Genomic DNA, 16802 nt, shown 5'->3' with positions numbered 1-16802 from the left:
ATCTGAACTAATAATAAGTGCTGTATTGGTGTAACAATTTCAGTCGACAGTTGGCCAGGCTGCGGTTGGATAAAGCACTTTAATGGCAGAGGAATATTAGAAACAGGAAACAGTTAGTTAGTGTTTTACTTACAAGGCGCAAAATAAACTCGATATGTATGTATGTAACTCCAAAAAAAAAAAAAAAATCCCTTCCTTGAAGTTCCTTCATATTACATTTAAATAAGTTTTGGCGAGCAGCTGATCCTTCTTTCCACTTAATATCATTTTCAACAGAAAAGTATCATTATCATGCAATGGCTTGTATACAGAAATATATCCTATACAATATACTGTATATGTATATGTAGTCAGTAGTAGATGCTTACATACAGTACATCTTGCATTATTGTTGTGAGTTTTAGTTTTGCAGTATGCCATGATGCCTTCAAGCAACAATCAAAGTGGGATGAATAAATAAAACTGAAACGATATTATATACTATAATATACTTTTGGATTCATGGCTTCAGCAGTCACTCAGTGCGAGATCGAAAATAGAAAGTAAAGATGGTACAGTGTGTGTGAATCCAAACAATTGAGAGGCGAGTGCAAAACACACACACAAAAAAAAAAAAAAACACAACATCTGGTATTCTTACGAGAATCTAGCAGCAAACCACAAAAATGAATAGGAAGAAATGATAAAAGAGCCAAACTGCGAGAAAAGTCACGACGTTATGAAAATAAAATAGAAATATTACCTGAAAAAGCTGCAAACTTAGGATAAAGTGGTAATATTATGAGAAAAAAAGGTCTGAAAGGTTATGAGAGTAAAGTCGTAATAATATGAGAACATTTTGTAATGTTATGAGAACAAAACCTGACTATGATATGAACAATTCGGAAACTTACGAGAATGAAGTCGTAATGTAACAAGAAAAGTCATGATGTTATGAGAAGAAAATTGTAATATCACCTGAAAAAGTTGCAACTTTACAAGAATAAAGTTTTAACAGTACATGAAAAAAGTCAGAATGTTATGAGAATAAAATCGTAATTTTACACGAAAAAGTTGTAATGGTATGTGAGTCAAGTCATGTTAATAAGGTCATAATAATACAAAAAAAAGTTGTAATATTCCCCAAAAAGTCTTATTTGTATTGTATTGTATTGTAATTCTCAATCCCAATTTTAACAGAAAAAGTTGTAAATGTATGTCAATAAACACATAACATTTACGACTTTTTCTCGTAACATTATAACCTTTTCCCTTCACATTGTGAGAAAATCATTCTCAAGAATTGCCAATGCAGAAAAAAAAACATACACTTAGAAGAATAGGGTTGTAATATCCATCCATCCATTATCGATGCCGCTTATCCTCACAAGGGTCGCGGGGCGTGCTGGAGCCTATTCCAGCTGTCTCCGGGCAGTAGGCGGGGGACACCCTGAATTGGTTGCCAGCCAATCGCAGGGCACACAGAGACAAACATCCGCAATCACAATCACACCTAGGGGCAATTTAGAGAGTCCAATCAACTTACCATGCATGTTTTTGGAATGTGGGAGGAAACCGGAGTACCCGGAGAAAACCCACGCAGGCACGGGGAGAACATGCAAACTCCACACAGGGAGGCCGGAGCCGGGATCGAACCCACGACCTCTGAACTGTGAGGCGGACGTGTTAACCAGTCGATCGCCGTGCCGCCCAGGGTTGTAATATTACAATAAAAAAGTTGTATCGTTATGAGAAAAAAAAGTCGTAATATGATGAAGAACAAAGCGCAATGTGACAAGAATAAAATGGTAATATGTGAAAAAAAGATTGTAATTCCACGGGAATTAATTGGAAAAAAAAAGCAAATTGGATGAAAAAAAAATGGGGAACTTTCCAAGGCGATTAACGCGAATTTAGGTTTTTCGGGCTAAATGACTGTGAGAAAACTCGTGAAAAGAATCTTAAAGCAGATGTTTGAGTGTGGGTGGCGCTACAAGCACGGGGCATGCAAACATTACTGCAGCTCATCCGTAAGGTCGCCAATCCCACATTGCCATCGTATTGCACACATAAAGCTTTGGAGCGAGGGATGCGGGGGCGGCAAACTCTGACCACTGGTGGGCTCCTTTCTAAAAAAGACGAGCCCTCTTCTTCATGTCGTTTCTTTTCCACAGGGCCAGACGCTCAAAGTGATCCAGAGTCATTCCGAACACCTTTTGGAAGTCTTCAGGCGACAGATGTCTCTGACCAACCGGGAGAGTCAAAGTCAGCGGCTGGGCTCGGAATTGTTCGCTTATTCACTATTTAGGGATTTTTATGTAGAGGACCTAGATAGTTCCTATAAAATCTACTTAAAAATCCCTATGTAGTGATTATGGAATGAGCTGAGCAAACGTTGAGTGGCGCTCACCTCCAGTCGAGTGCGATCGATGTCTCGAGGAAGCTTCACTTTTACTCGATGTGTCACTGCCAGCATTTCATAAGGGTATACCTGCAAGTGTCATTTTGAACCAAATGTATTCAATGATCATATTGTCTAACCGTAAAATATTCACACACGCTGACAAAAATCTAATCTTACCTTGTACTCTGAACAACAAAAAATAAAAGGGAAAAAAAATAAGAAAAATTAACATGATGAAACACACAAAGGAGCCATTAAAGCGTCCCCCTAAAAAAAAAAAAAAAAAAAAAAATCTTACCTCTCATGCCTCCCCAGCTTTGCGAGTCTGGATCGGCTTCATCCTCATCCATCTCAGCAGCCTGTCAAAAGATATATATGAAATAATAAGGAGATAAAAAAATAAGACCAAAGTGTTTCAATAATATTTTAGAGAGCTGAAGTAACTACAAACAACTGAAACTATGGACCAATCACATTCAAACTCATGCTAAATGGAACACACATCCGACACCTGACACTAATTAAAGTGCCTCTGATTCACCCCAATTATAGGTCGGATGTTCTAGTGGGCTTTTACTGACATAATTTTTCAGGTTTTGCGCTTCCTGTACAACGACTGATATTTAGAACTGTTCATAATTCCCTCCACCTTGACTGAGGTGTGTAGACTTTTTATATCCACAGTTATAGCAAAATCATATAAATAAAGGCCTCCTTTAAATAAACACCTGCAACACTCTGCTGTATTCTATTTTTTTGTTGCTCACCTTGTAGATGCCGTTCCTTCCGTAACCAGGTAAGGATGCAGATTTATTATGAGGAAAATCTGACAAAATATTACAAAAGACACATTTATTTTATTCAGAGGTCGTTTTCATTGGCACCACCCTCCCAAACAAACGTGACTCACTTGGCCGCGAGGTATTCATTGGCAAACTGCAGGTTGACTTGGACGGGTCGTGGTCTTCGGGACCCATGTGTCCGTCAATGTCGCTCTTCATGATCATCCAATTGCCTCTCTAAAATGGAAGAAAGAAAAAACTCAGTTGGAATCTTCACAAGAACACAGTACATATTTTGGTGGCATAACGGGTTTTTGGCTTTCGTTCTCAGAAAAAAAATTTGAATGATATTCTTAAAAAAAATATGCCTTTTATTTCTTGAGAAAATTCCTTTTGTTCTTGGAAAAAAATGGAACTAAATTCTTTCTCAAAAAAAAACCAACATTTTTTTTTTTAAATACACCCTTTGTTTTGGAAGAACTAGAAACCACATTCTTGAAAAAAATACACCTTTTGTTTTAGAAAAATAGGTTTATACTATAACTTAACCTATTACATACAAATCAGCACCAGCACACACCGCTAAAGTGCCTCTGATTAACGAAAAATAAAATTCAACTGCTCTAATAGGCTTCGAAATTTTACTAGAATTTATATATTCTTATCTCCTCAAAAAAATACACATTTGTTCTTGAAGAATGGCAACGGCAAATTGGAAATGACTTGCTCACCTTGCCATCGTCGCCATCTTGCCAGGATGTTCTAGAAGCTGTAAAAGTGTTGAACATTTGGACAAAGTCACACGCAGAGCAGGACAAAAAGTCAGAATAAAAAACAGATACAGTAAGTTGCATTTTTCCATGATAAAGTCGAGAAGGTATCATAGTTCGTCCTATATGAGCTTAAAGCGGAAGTCAACGCAAACATATTTTTTTCATCAATACGCTCTATGCAGGCCCACTAGTTGAAACAAGGCATTCTGATAAATATTGCATTTGTGGAATAAGAGTTAATCCACCCGTTTTTAGCCATCTCAGGGGGCGGCCATTTTGGGCAACAACCAATCAAAGCTCACCTGTTTTCTGAAGCTGAGCCGTGATTGGTCGTTACCTGAGCCCTGAGCATCTGTGATGTCATTTTCAGTCGACAGAAGTGACAAAATGGCCGCCCCCTGAGATGACTAAAAAGGGGTGTATTTTGCTGCTTACGTCACCGATGTCATCTTCCTGCAGCACTTCATTTGATTAACTTTTACATCACTTTAACAAACACTGTCTCGTACTATAATGTGTGTTCAATGCTGCCCACTCGGCATCCATTGCAGCCTGATCGTCCTGGAAGGGGGATTCCCCCATCTGTGGTCCCTTCTCAAGGTTTCTCACTCCTCCCCAGATGTTTTTTTGTTGTTTTTTTTAGTTTTTCCTTGCCCTCCTGGGGGTTAAGATCCGGGGATGTCGTGTATATGATCAGGTGCATATGTGAAGCCCTTTGAGACTTTCCTGTGATTAAGGGCTATAGAAATAAATTTGACTTGACTTGACCTGACCTGGCTTAACTCATATTTCTACAAGCGCAATATTTATCAGAATGCTATGTTTCAACTAGTGGGCCTACATAGAGCATATTCTTGAAAAAAACCCAACATTTTGGTTGACTTCCCCTATTATGTAAAGAGATGTTTTCATATTTAGCAAGTAGCTACGTTATGGAAAACACATTACATTTACCCAATGCATGTAATTGTGATGAGTCTGCGAGGAATGAGGAGCAGAAAAGGTGCATGCAACACATTGAACCAAGAGAGGGAAATGTTAAATCGGAAGTGGACTGTACCATGCTGTTTGTAGATGGGGGGTTTTCTATAGATATTATCTTTGACCTCAGTCTCTGGAAATGGGAATAGGCAAAGAGAGGGAAATCAAATGAAACATTGGGGAGACAAAGAGAGGAAGAGGAGAGAGACAGAGAGAGAGAGAGAGAGAGAGGGAGAGAGAGAGAGAGAGACAGAGGGAGAGAGAAGCATGAGTTAGCAGTTATTTGGGGATGAGAAGCCAAAAAAAAAAAAAAAAATCGCACTGCAGAGCTCCAGTCAACACAAATGTTTTATTCCCCAGGTAAAAAAAAAAAAAAATCATCATCATCCATGCATTCACTTTGTAAATGTAACACAGTCACCTGTGTCGCAGGGTAATGAGAGGTTATTTATGAGCATATTTTCTGATTAAATCCATCAAATTAATCATAACACCCTTGTGGGTTACATGCCTACCTGGTATGTGGAAATGGCGAGGAGCAGCCACGTACGTCGAGGTGGACGATGGGGATTTGCCGTCAGAGTAGGTGGAAAGGCTGGGGGTACTCCGACCACTTTCGCTACCTCCGGTCGGGAACGGGTGTCGGGCGGGCATTGGATACAAAGATCAACGAATAGTCGGGTTAGTGAGCGGCCGCGGTGGTGGACGTTTCTCACGAGCAATGTGTTCAAAGGATGCAACACACTATGTTCGGGGTTCTCAAACCTTTAGGGTCCAGGGCAAATTTTTTTTCACAGGGCCCCTTTAAACATCATCATGTTTAACACTAAATTGCATAGGGATGAACAAGTTGACTATGTTATAATAACCAATTCATATTTTTTAGAGCCAGAAAAGTTGTAACGTTATGACAAAAAAATCCAGAGTTCTGACTTATTTCCCGTATTTTGTTGGGATGAAATATCGTAATTATACAAGAATAAATTTGTAATGTTATGACACTAAAGTCAAACTTTAACAATGGAAGGAAGTCATACTCAAACATGAAAATCATATTAAAAAATACTTTATTGATGGAGAGATGTCAGATTTATGCAATGATCTGTCATAATCTTATGAGAGCTTTTACGGAGCTAATGTATGGAGGAGGAATTAGTTCAGTAAGTTTGTTTTATTAGTTGTTGATGCCCATATGTAGCTAACATAACAGAATTCATTGTCAATTATTTTGCGGACCACCAGCCAACTGCTCGCAGACCCCCGGTTTGAGAACCCCTTCACTGTCACAGGCAAGACTGAGTGATGGGAGTCACTGGTTGTGGAAGACCGCCGCTCGGACCACAAAACCACACAACAGTGCTGTTAAAAGAACTCGGACTGGTCTCTGACAGAGACCAACAAGGTCTCGCCCAACTTGTCTGTGAAATTCAGCCAACTGACGAAAAGATCCCCGTCGATGGCGATGTTGCATTGCTTCGGATTTAAGATCAGCACAGCTTTTGAGTGGAAGATACAGATTCGGAATCGCAGCTTGTCATGTTAATAAAGGGGAGTGAATGACTAATGCAATACATGGAGACTGTAGACCTCTACGAACACCCCAGAAGCGGCAACAAGCTTGACAAGTACACACATAGATGAGCATGGAGCAAGCAGAATGTGAAAACCAAATGGAACCGAGGACAACACAATAGCAGACGACATCACAAAAAGCGGCTAACCGTTCCACTGAGGCGGAGGGACAGAAGAGAACCGGTGTTTTACCATTAGGGGAAGGGAAAGCGAGATGCAAGGAAGTCCTAGGTAGGGGGTCTTGTTTGAAGCCTGAGAGATAATTAGGAGATGATTAGGATGTCATGCTTCAAACAAAACTGACGTGAACATTCGGATGTGTTTGGTGAAAAAGTCAGGATGCATCACAGCACGCCATACTTCAAGCCCATCGGGGCCCGAATGAAATACAGACAACGGGGGATTTGCTGGTGTCATTGATGGAACCCAACAATATGGTCAAAGGTACTGAGACAACTCGTTATTATTACGTACGGCATCTGGAAAGCTGAAGGTGACGATGGATATGAATGGTAAGACCAAAAGAACACAAATCTATTACTCAGTGAGCCACGTAAGCCATATACAATATTTTGGGGTTTGTTTCAAAAGATTCACTATAACATGTACTATTTATATATTGTTTGGATTCATTATCATTATTATCAGGAAAAGAACACGTCATCTAATGGTAAAAATGCTATCCATCTATCTATCTATCTATAATGCATTTGTAGCAATAAAGGCCTTCTCCAATAAATGTCTCAGCAGTAATAGATGCCCGGCACTTCCTACAGTGTGCTAAAAAAAGGCCCCAGCCACAATATGAGTAAAGTACGCTCCTTAATGGATTGACAGACTTTTGTGGGAGCTTTTTCTCCACCTCTCCAGCAAATAGTCCAGTGTCTGCATTGAACGAGGCCTCGGTGGAGGGATACCTCTGAAGTAAGGGATGAAGTTGTGCTGTTGCAGCATGGACAAGGTGGTTGGGTTCAGGTGTAATGACACACCATTACCTCCACCCCATAGCGTGGTGCTAGCGGCACCGCTACACCCTTCAGTCCCCTTGGAATGGTGCGCGGGGAGGGAAGGGGAAGCCCTGGCCAAGTTGGATGTGAACCTGACGCCAACCGCGAGGGGCCCGACTGTAGCCGGGCACTCTACTTCCTCGGGTCCTGAATGTCAAATATTGCGTCACAGAATGAGGAAAATGCAAACGAATGATGAAGGTAGAAGGTGAACCCCGTTTATCACGGGGGATGGAACAGCACCAAGCACTGGAACACGGCATACTCAATGAATCATACTTAAAGCGATACAATATCAAAAGATAAGTCAACAGCAGTACCTGGTCGGCTGTTGTTCTGAGGGGAACGGGACGGAGTGTAGCGTCCGTAGCCGCCCATGGAGCTGTTGGAACTGGGGCTGGAGGGCCTATGCCGACACGGTGATTTCTCCCCGTCGCCCTGGATGCGCAAAGCCAAGATGAATTGAGAATCAACTTTTTTTCGACATGGCGGAGCCCAGATAGCCGAGCCCCCGCCCCCAGCCTACCTCGCCGTAGTGCCTCTCTTCAGACGCGTAGCTGACGTAGGGCGAGTATGAGAGCATGTCCGGGCGGTCTATATTGTAGATGGCTTTGGTCTTCGGAAGGGCTGCCAGGTCCTTATAGTCCAGCATCTCTTCTCCAAGCTTAGCCTGTTAGCCGACATGACACCCACCCAAAAAAATGGCAATGAATGAATTGCTAACACCTGGAGAGTCGAGTGAAGTCGAGTCACCGGCACTGTCTTACAAAAATGACTCTGTTGGGAGAGCCCGAGGCACTGGATGCCGGGACGGATGTGATGCTCTCAGACGAAGTCCGAGTCACCTGGAACCAGGGGTAGAATAGTTTGGGATTTTTCATTATAGTTGTTTTTTATTTTATTTTGACTTTTTTTTTTGAGCAAGTTTATTAGTTTTTATTCATTTTTATTTTTTGAAAATGCTTGATTTTAGTTTTTTACTAGTTTTAGGATTAGCTTTAGTAATTATTATTATTTTTTTAATATATCAAGTATTTTTCGAGCGCAAGTTTAGGTCCTTACCTTATTCTTCTCCTCCTGCTTGGCTGTCTGTCTGCATGGGGGATGCCAGATTGAAGAGCCTACAGGATAGGAACACGTTTTTTAGTCCTCGGCGACAGCTGCCCGCCTATATTTGGGGAAACTCTTCAATAGTCGTTTTGGCTCTACCTTGGAGGTACATCTCTTCTCCTTCCGCAAACATCTGCTCACAACGGGCACAGCGGGCACATGATGGGTGATAGTGCTTCTCCCCGGCCTGTTGAACAACAAACAAACGAACCCCATTGGGGTTTAGAGACTCGCAACTGCCACCTGGACCACTAGGTGGAGCCACGCAGTTGCCTTCTGTAAACGTGAGGCAACTTGAGCTTAGAATGTCATCGGCACTTTGCGGTAGCTGAATGGCGATAACACCGTCTTACCTCCAGGACTTTTCCGGTGATGTATTTCTTGCAGCTCTCACACTGAATGCCGAACATGGCATGGTAGTCCATCTCGCAAAAGGGGATCCCGTCCCTTGTGAAAACAGGAAGGAGCCGGTTTAAAAAAAAAAATCGATACATTATCCACGTGGCGGCCGTTGTCGGAAGACTCACTTGCTAATATACTCAGCATTGAGGACCTTGTTGCACACTTTGCACTTGAAGCAGCCGAGGTGCCAGTGCTTGTCCAGGGCTACGAGAGACTGTTCGTTCTGAAACTCTTTCCCGCAGCCGCAGCAGTCTAGACGGTAACCAACGGTCCAATTGACTTTCTATATGTACAGATTACATGTGCAAACTTCCCTGACGGTGTCATGAAGGCATTACTGACTGTGGACAGCCTGGATGGGTGCAGGGCTGTTCGCAGGAAGAGGCTGGGTACAGTTTTGGCAGACACACTCCTTCCCGTTAAAAGTCACTCGGTCACCGGCCGGAAATGGCTGCCTGCAACATAAATCGATTGATAACGCATCAGATTCACGTTGAAAGGCAACCGAGAAGGAGACAGCTTGAGCAAAACAAAGACGACTGCTAAGCTAAATTCGCCTACGTAAAGGAATATTTTTTGTTCTACGTCAAGGCTCGAAATGAGCAGTTTTGCATCACGGTTTGCAGGTCAAAATTCACTTTTTGAGACTCAAGCAAACACATTGAAACGCAAAACTACGAATGGGCAGTTATGTAGGAAAACGCAGAGCTGGCAAATTGAAAACTGAAGCGTATTACTACGATGGTTGATGGTGTTGTGCAATTGACATTAGTCCTCACGGCTCCTAGCTGCTCATCACACTTTGGGTATGTCAACTGGCTTGTAATGAATGTCACAGGCTCAGGGCAGGGCCATAGCGAGGCCGTTAGAGCCCAAGTTAAGAAAAAAAAAATGAAATGCAATAAGTCAATTACAGTACTTTATCCGAATAGATGATTATTCAGTAAAATTTTCAATAGGATATTCAAATACGCAACGCAAGTATTTGACCGCTGCAGCCCCGCATTTAACCTCACCGTTATGTTGGCATATTTGTATTGTTTATACGATACAACCTTATTTAATAGTGCATTTCATAAGAGCTACAGCTGTAACAAAGCACTATACATGAACAAAATAGCAATAATATAACAACTAAGACAGTGAAAGCAATAAATGAGCAAAATTGCTCCTCAAACAAAAATTGTTATTTCGAGCCTTGTGTGCTGAGAGAAGAAACAAAAACCCAAAAAGAAAAAAAAAAAAAAAAGAGGCTAAATTCACCAACGATGGAGCTAAAATAAATTTTTGGTTACTACTGGAAGAAAGGAGACAGCTTGGGCAAAATAAAGACATCGACAAAACAAATTCCAAGTATGCGAAAGTTCAAATTCATCAATTTACTTGAGCAAACTTAAGAAATTTGCTCAGGTAAATTCATTCCAATCTAGAGTAGATATATTTTGAGTTCCAATGATAAGACAGGAGACAACTTGAGAAAAGAAAGAAATCTGCTTAGCTACATTCACCAACATTAGAGCTCAAATTTCTTTTTAGTTCTTAAGGAAGAAACAGCTTGAGGCAAATAACAAAATCGGCTGAGCTGAGTGGTACTTACATTTTTTTTTTTTTTTTTTTTTTTAAAATCACATATACAGTGTGTTTTGGTTTTGTGGTTTCTTACTTGCAGGAAGCACAGACGAAGCAGTGCGGGTGGTAGGTCTTGCCCAGGGCTGACACCACCTCTCCTTCGATGAAGTCCTGGCAACTGAAGCAGCGAGTGCCGTAGAGTCGCTGATAGTCCAGCGTGCACATGTACTCGCCCTGTCGCAGGAAGAAGCCTCCATTGGCCAGTTCGCATCCGCACACTGGCCAGGGCCGAACAACAGGCAGCTCCATCATTTATTTGCGCAGTCAGGAAGCCTTCCAGTACAATAGTTCCGTATGGCTGCCAGTAGGTGGGAGTACATTTTCCCTGCATCTGTACTTTCCTTTGACTTAAGTACCGGTAGTCATGTTGACTTCCAAGCCGAAGCATTTTGCACAAACATGCATGCCAACTTGCAGTAATGTGTGAAGGTTTGTTTGGGCTTTTTGCAAGAATGTGAGAGGTATGCACTGTAAATCTCACAGTCAAGTTATTCCGCCATTCCTGTCCCGAATAGTCGTCAGGATGTAGTATCTATCCGTGGATGGCTGATTTGCTGCTTTCGTATGTTGAGAAGAATTAACCCTCCTGCTATGCTGCGTTTCAAATTGACCCATTGTAAAATGTCTGGCCTTTTTAAATAGTAAGTGTATTGGCGTAAATACAAGTTTCGGGTCATTTATTTTCCTGTTTCTGATACTTTTTGGATAACAGGTCAAAATGACCCAGAATCACCATTAATGTTCCTGAAAAAACAATGTTAAGGGAGGGTAGGGGAAAATAAATAAATAAAAAAACAAACATACATACATACAGAATATAATACAATACAATTTATTGATCGACAAATATCTGCCGATCTGCTCCAGCCGATCAGATCTGTGTAAAGTCTACTAAAAATATTTAGCAATGGTGAATAATGGAGTTAATAATTACATCTTTTATTTAATTATTATTTTGTGTTTGACACTTTGAATAATGGGTCAAATTGAACCAGCAACTCAATTGCATTTCCTGACAAACAAAAGTAATAGGAGGGTTAAATTAGGTGAAATTTAGTCCATCAATATTTCTACATCCTTGCAATTTCAGTCATTTCAGAACTGTATAAGCAGATTGGATAATGGATAGATGGATGGATGTTTTCTTTTACTGGACCGACACTTACTATGGTGCTACATGTATGTTGATTGAGTATTGGAGTAAGGTTCCCCAGGCTGGCAGAGTTAGCGAGTCAACATGTCTACATGTTTGGAATTACAGCAACTTAATTTAGCTGGTGTTTTTCTTTACAGGACTGACACTTACTATGCTTCTCCAGTATCTTGATGAAGTCATGGAATAAGGTTGCCTCAGCAGGCAAAACTAGCGAGCAAGTCAACATGGGGGTATCCTTTCATTTCAGTAGTTCAAGAGCTGTTCCTTTTTTTTTTTTTTTTTTTTTTTTTTTTTTATTTGACTGCTCTAACTTTGCTACTTTTATGCGTTGAGAATAATGACATTGGGTTCCCCCAGGCTGGTGAAGTTAGTAAGTCAACATGTCTGCATCAGGCATATTTGTAATTCCAGGAAATGAAAAGCTGGTGTTTTCCTCTGCTGGTCTGACACTGCTTTCATGTACTGTATTGATAATAATTGAGTATGGTTTCTTAAGCAAGCAAAGTTAGTGAGTCAAAATGTAGCCATCCTTTCAATTAGAGTAATTGAAGAGCTGGTCTTTCCACCATTCTGGACAGACAGTCCAGACTGACAAGGAGATAAAGTTAGGTTCCCAAGACTGCCATTGTTAGCACCAGAGCTGGGCATTTGACTAAAAATTGAGCGTCTGTTATCCGTAATCTGTCTGCAGCGTGCGTACCCTTCCGTCTCCGTCATTTGCCTCTTTTTTTGGGGGGGAGGGATAGTCCCCACCTATAGGCCAGTCTGCCTCTGATTTTAAACGGGATTCCGTCAGCGATTCAGAGTCCAAAAATCAATAGCATCCAAGCAACATTATAGTTGAGGCCAAACGAGTGAGTGCTACACACCTTTACAAACGAAGCACTTGATGTGGAAGTGTTTATTTTGGACTCGCAGGGCCTCCCCTTTGCAAGGCTTCCCACAGTTCTGACAGGGGACAGGGCCTCGTCCCGGTTTCTGCTGCGCCGCCGGGCTTTGCACAGGCTGCTGCTGAATCACTGAAGGGCAACACACACACAGAGGGATGTCAAGAATTTGTGTGTGGGGATCCATATTTCACACTATTAGAGCTTCTGTTTCTCTCCTTTGGTGAATGAGCTTTGTAAGGAAGCTGCCTAAAGGGTTTGGCTTAATTGCCTTTATTTTCACAGGATGCTGTTATGTCAGCAAACCGGTTTCATCCCCACCTCCCTCGTGTACATAGCCCGGAGGTTCAAGTTCACTTGTGAATTGAGACCAGCTATGACCTTCGACGGAAAATAAAAGTCTTTGACTAGAGACTTGATGAAGCAGCATGCGGTTCATTGCCCAAGGACACGTGTGTACGCCCTTAACTAGCAAGAAAAAAAAACTTGAAGGATGACACCGAGTCATCCCCAGTGTTTTTTTTATGGAAAATATACATATTCAAACAGTTCATTAGTTAAAATAAAACCCTTTAATCCCAGATTGCCTACAAATGGCCGGGCAGATTTATTTTATTCTTTAGTTGGATGAGAGTTTTAAAAATTCAAACATGAGCCATGAGTTCGCCCGCTCTTGGGCTATACCATAAATTCCCTTTTAAAGGTGCCAGGCTATAGTGTATGCCCCGTCCAAAAATAGGATACCCCATAATACTTGACAGCATTCCTGTTTCTGAACTATCGCATTCAGAGGCGTGGTCTAATGCTCACATTACCACAGCGGGCAACTTTGACTTGACTTTACTGCCTAAGGAAGCGCAACACCACTATGTCCATTCATATATTTTTCCAACATTTTTCTTATGTATGTAAAAATATTTATAGAAACAGGAGTTCCGGGAACTGGCCAAAGTGACCCTAAAATGGTTGCTTTGAGTGTTTTGACTTTTGTTGTGGGTCTGCTCGTGATTGACATGTCGGGCAAACTCTGTTGCTTATGTGGCTCGTGATTTACCTTTTAAAAGGATCCCGTGCTTGTGCGACAAGTGTCGGATCTGTGCCATTTCTTTCGGTGCTCGCGTCATGTTGATGTACCAGTTCAGGTGCCACTGCAGCTGACTACGAGCACTTTGTGAATATGAGATATGTATATATGTAGAAATGCTTTCATCTCCACTTAAGGCTTATTTCTATATTTTCGCATTTGGTTAAATCACACCTAGTACGCAATTAGTCCCTCACCCTCAAACATCTGGATTTTGGGCTGTTTTACTTCTGCTTCCCTCCACCCCCCACCCTCATCTCCTGCTCCTACCGTGGTCGATTCTGCAGCAAATAATCGGGTCACATTCACATGTGCTACCCACACCTCCACCATGCCACCACATTTAAATAATAGTTAAAGAAATGTATTGATTAATGGCGTGTTTGTGTTATTTTCTCACAGCGTTTATGCCTATCCCTTCACTAAATGGCAATACAACACTTGTATGGAAAGAGGAGCTCAGAATATTCAGAAACCCTCCCATGGCTTGAACATTGTTTGAAAAGATTTTGACAAGTAATCGTAAATACAAAGGATGCTTAAATCTCACTGTGGGTGGGTATGAGTCATGAAAAAAGCCGTGCGCATTGTTGTCAACTCTAGAAGCAGAGCTACTAACGGCCAAAACACAAGTCGAGCAGGTTTAGCAAGGAAAAGGGCCAAGGAAATAAAATAATAATTCATATATTCCTTGAAAACATTTTAAACTAATGTAAATAATTGAATAATTACTTAAATATAAATATTTCAAAATAGTCTGGGAGTACAATATTATTATTGTTGTTGTTGTATGATATCTGGAAACGACAAAATATTTCTTCTTAACATAAAAAACATACAGTATGCAAGGGAAGATTTTCCCATCCCAAACCAATTATTTTTTTAAATACATTTACAATTATTTTGTGAAAACTACATTTTTTGCGAGAAACAGGAAAGCTCGACATTCTAAAGTCTAAATTAATTAATTAATTAATCAAGGAATACAGTACAATAGTTTTTTATTAGTAAAATATATGTCAAAATGCTCCTATTAAAATTGGTCATTTCAGAACATTATGAAATTTTCATGCTTTTTTCGGGTGTGGGGGTGATGCAATTAGCAGTGAGAAACAGGAATGCAGAAAATTTACAGTTCCACAGGACAATAATTCTAATATTGTATACAATTCTAAAAATTGTATAATCATCCTAAATTTGAAAAAAAAAAAACTATAATGAAAACAATATAAATAGATGAAAAAATAATGATTATATGAAATACAAAAACAAGATGCTTTTTCTTCTCATAAACGTAAATACATAAAAACAAATTTATATCAGCAACCAAAGCATTCCGATTTTTCTCATCCCATTATGTTTCTTTAAATTCACTAATATTTTAAAAATTATATCCTATGCAGAATCAATTTTATACTTATTTTAAAGTTTTTTTTTTATTTCAATTGTTTTCAAAGACAGGAAGTCTGGAACGCTCAGAGATATTCCCATGCTTTTACAAATGATGTGAAGAATTTTTCAAAAGATAATCATCAAATATCAAACGCTCCATTGGTAAAGCAAGCTGCCTCAAGGCTGGAGTTGTTCTCCACACAGAAAGTGCTCCACACTTACATAAGCTGAGACTCATCCCGCTGCAGGTGTTTCACCAAAACAGCCCAGTATGTTTTTTGGGTCTTCTCTCATGGCACAGCATGCTCGTTCCTACCTGTCTCCTCTGGCATTGCAACTGATCAAGCCCTTCTTTTTGTCGACAATATCCAAGCAAGCTTTTCAGAGCTCCTGGATCGTCGCCTATGCAGCAGTGGTGTAATAATAAATGAGAGCGTGCCTTCTATCCCCAGCTCTGGAATGAGCTGCAGGTCATGTGACTTTCTCGCTCACTCTCGCTCTGTGTTATTCCAGACATGTGGTATAAATAGAAGCATATGGCGCGCAAAGAGAATGACACTAGATGGGTGGGGGAATCATTTTTCCTATTGGGGTGGGATGCATTATGGTCACCTAAATAAGGGGTTCTCAAACTCAGGGACTTCCTACAAGGGGAGACATGTTTCCAAGAATCCCCTCGTAATCCTAATGCCAAACAACAATGTATACTCCTAAATGCTATAGCAATTATAAAGTTTCCTCTTATCCAGAAAAAAAGTAACATTATTATGACAAATGCAATAAGTTGTAATGACATAAGAACAAAATTGTATATTTACAAGATAAAGTTGGAATATGATATGAAAATATATACCTTAAAAACGCAAACAAACACCATAACGTTTAACGCCAGACATGCTAACATTAGCCACAAGCTCAGAACCAAAAACCACAACCAAACACCTTGACGGGGGCTAATTCAAAGAGATATTAGTAGTTCGGGGGCACAATCCGCCACCCATTGCGGCAGCTGCAGGACCCAGTGGTTGGCACCAGGGTGAAGAGGTTGGATTATGGGGAAATCAAACACCTTGACAATGACTACATTGTCGTACTCTATCAGGGATGGTTACTGGGTGGGTGTTCCTGTCGGGGACACCATCCGCCACCCGCAGTGGTCACCCCAGAACCTAATGATGGACACCAGGGGCTAGATATCGTCTTACTGTGTCTGGGTGTTGTTGCTGGGTGGGTGTTTCTGTTGGGGATGTCATCCGCTCCCTGCAACAGAAACCCCAGAACCCAATGATGGGTACCAGGGAGAAAAAAACTTGCATTGTGCAACTTGACGGGGACTAGTTTGTTGTACTTTGTCTCGGGATGGTTGCTGTGTGGACGTTCCAGCTGGGGTCACCATCCGCAGTGGCAACATCATACCCCATCAAGACCCCAAGGATAAATAAGTTGGATTGTGGGGGAACCAAACACCTTGACAGGAGCTAGATTGTAGTACTGAAGGTCGTAAATTAATTTCCTACACTTATCATGGTTGCATTACATCAATATTTCAATATAATAGGCTAGCTCCAATCAAAATGTCTTACCAGTGCTGCTCATGGTGTCAGTCAGATGGTGCGCTGTAAAAAAAAGAGCTTCTCTTCACCG

General features: G+C 40.9%; 1 protein-coding gene across 5 annotated transcripts; it reads right to left on the bottom strand.

The window, feature by feature from the left end:
- Window positions 1-60: 60 nt before the first annotated feature.
- Window positions 61-15616, bottom strand: ablim2 (actin binding LIM protein family, member 2). 5 transcript variants are annotated; one of them, XM_086056539.1, is made up of 21 exons: window positions 15475-15616; window positions 12665-12814; window positions 10674-10857; window positions 9353-9465; window positions 9136-9262; window positions 8962-9055; window positions 8708-8795; window positions 8561-8619; window positions 8266-8343; window positions 8025-8168; window positions 7819-7936; window positions 7409-7645; window positions 5435-5542; window positions 4999-5052; window positions 3897-3934; window positions 3294-3402; window positions 3151-3209; window positions 2682-2742; window positions 2561-2568; window positions 2390-2470; window positions 61-2222 (listed from the first exon to the last, which is right to left on the bottom strand). In XM_086056539.1, exons 1-21 carry the CDS (start codon window positions 15488-15490, stop codon window positions 2109-2111), a joined length of 2040 nt encoding a protein of 679 aa, XP_085912665.1. In that variant the 5' UTR covers window positions 15491-15616; the 3' UTR covers window positions 61-2108. The 5 variants fall into 5 exon arrangements, with proteins under 5 accessions (XP_085912665.1, XP_085912640.1, XP_085912648.1 ...); XM_086056514.1 differs by lacking the exon at window positions 7409-7645 and adding an exon at window positions 6684-6743 and having other exon boundaries at window positions 15381-15596; XM_086056522.1 differs by lacking the exons at window positions 4999-5052; window positions 7409-7645 and adding an exon at window positions 6684-6743 and having other exon boundaries at window positions 15381-15595.
- Window positions 15617-16802: the final 1186 nt, after the last annotated feature.

This window comes from Filicampus tigris, chromosome 2, assembly GCF_054856515.1.
Source record: "Filicampus tigris isolate MCC_2025a chromosome 2, RoL_Ftig_1.0, whole genome shotgun sequence".
NCBI classification, from domain to species: Eukaryota; Metazoa; Chordata; class Actinopteri; order Syngnathiformes; family Syngnathidae; genus Filicampus; species Filicampus tigris.
Note: the sequence above shows the minus strand (reverse complement) of the source record. Positions and strands in the feature narration are given on the sequence as shown.